The sequence below is a fragment of the Onychostoma macrolepis genome, chromosome 10 (genome assembly GCF_012432095.1).
Source record: "Onychostoma macrolepis isolate SWU-2019 chromosome 10, ASM1243209v1, whole genome shotgun sequence".
Taxonomy (NCBI): Eukaryota; Metazoa; Chordata; class Actinopteri; order Cypriniformes; family Cyprinidae; genus Onychostoma; species Onychostoma macrolepis.
The window spans coordinates 26,772,103-26,777,102 of NC_081164.1; the positions used below are offsets into that span (position 1 = coordinate 26,772,103).

General features: G+C 38.2%; 1 protein-coding gene across 1 annotated transcript in view; it reads left to right on the plus strand.

Annotated features, from left to right (window-relative positions):
- The first annotated feature begins 1,539 nt into the window (after positions 1-1,539).
- The window catches only part of LOC131547911 (beta/gamma crystallin domain-containing protein 3), a 28,489-nt gene continuing 25,028 nt past the window's right edge, over positions 1,540-5,000 (plus strand). The window contains exons 1-2 of the mRNA XM_058788695.1: positions 1,540-1,783; positions 2,222-2,309. Of these exons, the coding sequence (XP_058644678.1) occupies positions 1,680-1,783; positions 2,222-2,309 (192 nt within the window). The 5' untranslated portion in view covers positions 1,540-1,679. The remainder of the gene's footprint in view (positions 1,784-2,221; positions 2,310-5,000) is intronic.

The window sequence follows — 5,000 nt, forward strand, 5'->3', positions numbered from 1 at the left end:
ATATACATTCAGAGCTCTTTAACATCATTATGAATCATGAATCAAAGCTGTTTTCTGGGTTTCACTGTCATTTTCTTAATGTCGTCCCAAACCTGTGTGATGCTCTTTCTTCTGTGGAGCACAAAAGAAGGTATTTTGAGAAATGCCTTGTTGTCCATACAGTGAAGTCAGTGGTCCTCAAAACTGTTCACAAACAGAAGAAAGAAACTCACACAGGTTTGGAAGGACATCAGAGAGAGTAAATGACAGACTTGACACTTTTTTGGTGGGCTTTCCCTTTAATATTAAAATGATTTTTTTCTTTTTAACTGAATTGATTGTGCAACCCTAATATGATATAACATCTCATTTTTCTGTCTTCACTGTTTTTACAGAAACACAAACGCGGTTCAGTCACTGAACGCTTGATGGCGCCACTGGAACAGAAAATATTACAAAACTTGAAGTTTCAACATCTCATTAATCATCTGGTTTATTAATGAATACATGATCAGACTTATTTTATTATTCATTTGTGACCCTGGACCACAAAACCAGTCTTAAGTCGCTGGGGTATATGTAGCAATAACCAAAAATACATTGTATGGGTCAAAAGGATCCATTTTTCTTTTATGTCAAAAATCATTAGGATATTAAGTAAAGATCATGTTCCATGAAGATATTTTGTAAATTTCTTACCATAAATGTATCAAAACTTCATGTTTGATTAGTAATATGCATTGCTAAGAACTTCATTTGAACAAATTTAAAGGAGATTTTCTCAATATTTAGATTTTTTTGCACCCTCAGATTCCAGATTTTCAAATAGTTGCAAATATTGTCCGATCATAACAAACCATACATCAATGGAAAGATTATTTATTCAGCTTTCAGGTGATGTACAAATCTCAATTTTGAAAAATTGACACTTAAGACTGGTTTTGTCGTCCAGGGTCACATTTTATGAGGAATGTTGCATCAGTGTGTGTGTGTGTGTGTGTGAGATGTTGACTTTTCAATGTTTATTCATCTCTGCTGCCTCCACTCTACATCACCAGGACTGACAATAAACTGCTTTAGTGGCATGAAAATATACTATAGCAATTTATAGTAAATACAGTGTTTTTGAACCATACTATAGTAAAATACTTGAATTAATTTGTTGTGGTAATCCTATAGTTGCTGTGGTAATATAACAACTATAGTAATTACTTTACCCAATACTGTACTAAGTTTTCTACAACTATTGGGTATATTATACTACAATACACTACAGTTTACTGTAGTAAAAACTAAAGTATACTACAGTATTTATTATCAGTTCGCTATATTTAATACTGCAGTATGCTGTAGCAATCATTAACAAAGTGTTGTAAAAACTATAATATATACAGTATAATACACTTCACTATAGCGTGGTTCAAAAACACTATAGTAGTTATGTGGGTTGTCGTCGCGATTAACCGAATCGAGTTTATTTCGCGTTAGTTGGCGTGTTTATTCGACACGACTGTATCTGTGGCCTGATATGGTTTAATCTTTCAGGAATATTGCTGTGGTCTCTTGAGTCGATCATTGACTGAGACTCCTCCCAGACAAACTTCCTCAAACTCGGTCTGATCGCTCACAGCGCGCGCTAATGGACAGCAGAACCAGATCGGAAGTTTTCTCTTAGATGTTTGTTACTTTGTTTCCTCGCGATGTCCGATCTGAAGAGGCAGATGTCGTGGCACGAGGACTTCGCCAGAAACCTTTCCAGATTCTTTTCCAGAAATAAATCCGCGGACAGCGAGAGCAATGGAAGGTTTGTCAGCAACTCATTCTCGGCTATTTTTAGCTCTTTAACGAGTGAAGTCGCAGCACGTTTCCAAACCTGAGTATGTTTGTGGCACTTTTGAACGTCGTGTTTGTGTCGTTTGTAGTCTCTCTCTCTCTCTCTCTCTCTCTCTGTGCCAGCCTGTGCCAATGAAATCACCACAACACTCTGTGTTTGTTCTGCATTTCAAGTGTCTTTAATGCAGATGATTCAGTTCTGCGCTTTTTTTCTCTTGTCCAAACTGGCTGGAAACATTTAGCAGAAAAGAGTCATTAGACAATCGCAGGGTGTGTCTCTCGCGCCTCTGGAGAGAATCTGATATCTGTGAACAGTTGAAGCTGCAGGCAGGTATCTGGGCTTGTGGCTGAAGGTGAGAGTTCAGTATCACAGCTTTGCATATTCATCTGATTTGTTTATTTCCCTCAGTGAGGTCAGAGAGGCTGATGGATCCGCAGTGACCTGCAGCGCTGATGCGGATCAAACACCTGAGCACCTGAGCACCGCATCTGCACAGGTACAGCCATCACACCGCGTAACATTTGCCACAATATTAATTCCTGTTAGATTTTTGTGTGCTACATAGAGAATTGTGTGTTGTGTTTTGCAAAAAGTGTTTTATGAAATTTATAAAATTAGTGTCTGGTTTTGCAGATTTGGTGTGTGCTTCTGCTGTTTGAGTGTCAGCTTTCAGAAACTAAAGTAAAGATTTTGTGTGTAAGCAGCTGAAAAACACTGTAATCAGTGCAATTTCTGGAGTCAGTCTCCCAAAATGTTGCAGACTTTTTTGTCAAATGATGCATTATGAATGATTATATATTGAAGCGTGCCAAGAGTGCTCCCTTAATAATCACTAACAAGCTGCCACTCACTTCAGTTCATGGCGATCTCAGATGAAATCATCTGTCATAATTAGGGGTGGGAATCTTTAGGCACTTCACGATCCGATCTGATTACGATTCTGGGAGTCAAGATCCGATTCCAAAACGATTCTTGATCTAAATTTTTTCCTAATTAATTCTTCTGCTGTGCAAGTACATCTTTACAGCTTTACGTTTTAACCAAAATTGGAGTTTCTATGGTTTTTGTTTACAGTTGAAATCTCTGTATGACAGTACTGCCATCTTAAAAATAAGGGTGTGAATTTTCAATGGTTACACGATTCAAAATTTTATCAAATTTATTTTGTACAAGATTTATTTTATTTTGTCAATTTTTCAACTTTTTAAAGTAATTACTTACTTAAAATAAGTGTTCTTTAAGTATCCGAAACAATCATTGTTATGGGTTTTTCTTTTTCCTCAGCATTATTGCTGTTTGATTATTACTGATGACATCACAGACACTGGCAGCTTTAACAGGCTGCATTCACACTAATGCACAGATATATTTCCACATATCAGATGTTTTGTCCTGCTCTGAAAATATAACTGACTGTATTTACATCAATTTCATATGAAAGTATTTGGAGATGCAATGCATTTAACCGCATGCAGCTGCGATCGAGCTTCAGGACAAACAAACTCAAAGTGCACGTGAGTCTGTCAGTAGCCTATGTGAGTTTCGTGCATCTAATACGTACTGCATTCCAAACAGCATTAAATGAAAGCATATCTAAAGTAAAGCTCAGAATCGTTGAAGAGAGAATCGCGATGCTTCGGAGAATTGTTTTTTTTCTCCCACTGCTAGTCATAATCAATAAAGCTTACTGCGCAATGAATCTCTTAATTTTGTCGCATCCACACTGCGTGAGAACACTGAGTGAGAATGAACTTTATTGCCAGGTATGTTTGCACATACGAGGAATTTGTTTTCATGACCGTATCTCCACAGTGCGACAGAATGATAGCGACAGGACACAGATAATACAAAACAATTGTGTACAAATATACAAAATGGACAATATGCAAAATAGCAAATTAGACAATTCAGTATGTACAGGTATGTTAGGTGCAAATTTGAAATGTAATATGTGTTAAATACAACACTATCATACATTTTATTTTTTGTGTTTCATGTTTATTGTTAAGAGTTCAATTGTTCATGAGATGGATTGCCTGAGGGAAGAAACTGTTCCTGTGCCGGTCGTTCTGGTGCTCAGAGCTCTGTAGCGTCGACCAGACGGCAGCAGTTCAGAGCGAGTGTGCTGGATGTGAGGGTCCAGAGTCATTTTGCCAGCGTTTTTGCTCACTCTGGATAGGTACAGTTCTTGGAGAGTGGGGAAGGTTGTACCAATGATTCGCTCAGCAGTCCGGACTACCCTCTGTAGTCTTCTGAGGTCAGATTTGGTAGCAGAGCTGAACCAGACAGTTATTGAAGTGCAGAGGACGGATTCAATGATGGCGGCGTAGAACTGTTTCAGCAGCTCCTGTGGCAGGTTGAACTTCCTCAGCTGGTGAAGTACAACCTCTGCTGGGCCTTTTTCACAATAGAGTCAAAAGAAACCTTTGATGCAATGCGTTTATTGGTTTAACCAACATGCTATTATTACGGGTTCAGCTGAAGGTGCGCTTGCTTTTGTAGAGCTGGTCTGGTTGAAGATGCTGTGTTTTGTTCTTTCTCCTGTTAAACTGGGTCAGTGGCAGCAGAAGTCCAAGCAGGTCTTCATCTGATCCCATCAGGGCCTGTTTAACTCTAATCCAGCAGATCTTTCACAGAATGCTGATGCTTGAGATTTAAGGCCTGTTCACAACAAAGACTGTAACGATAACTTGTATTAATAATCACTCTAACTCTAGAAGAATAGTGAGTCCACACCATAATATAACGATAATGACAGAGGAACAATATGATGGGAATCACTTTCAGGGTGATTTTTTTCCCCAGCTAATGAACAGTAAAAGAACCTTGACAGCCAATCAGAGTCCACTCAAATGTAAAGAGCTTAAAGCACTTAAAGCAGCAGATGACAAAACTGCGATGCATGCTTATAATAAACAGAACTTAACTGTAATCTTGTTTTGAACGGGCCTTTAGGCGACTGATTTTTCGGTCTCAGCCCTGCAACTCACTGCTCTGCACATTGTGTATGTCTCTATTATCTGACACACTCAGTTCAGTTCATGTTTATGCTAAAAGTAACTGAGGAGTAAATATATTGCAATATTACAGTAACATTGGCCTTTTAAAAAGGTGTCGCCTGATTTGCAAAGATGTTTTCATAGCTGTAAACTTTCTTTGTCTTTTCTCTGGTGGATCTGTATTATAC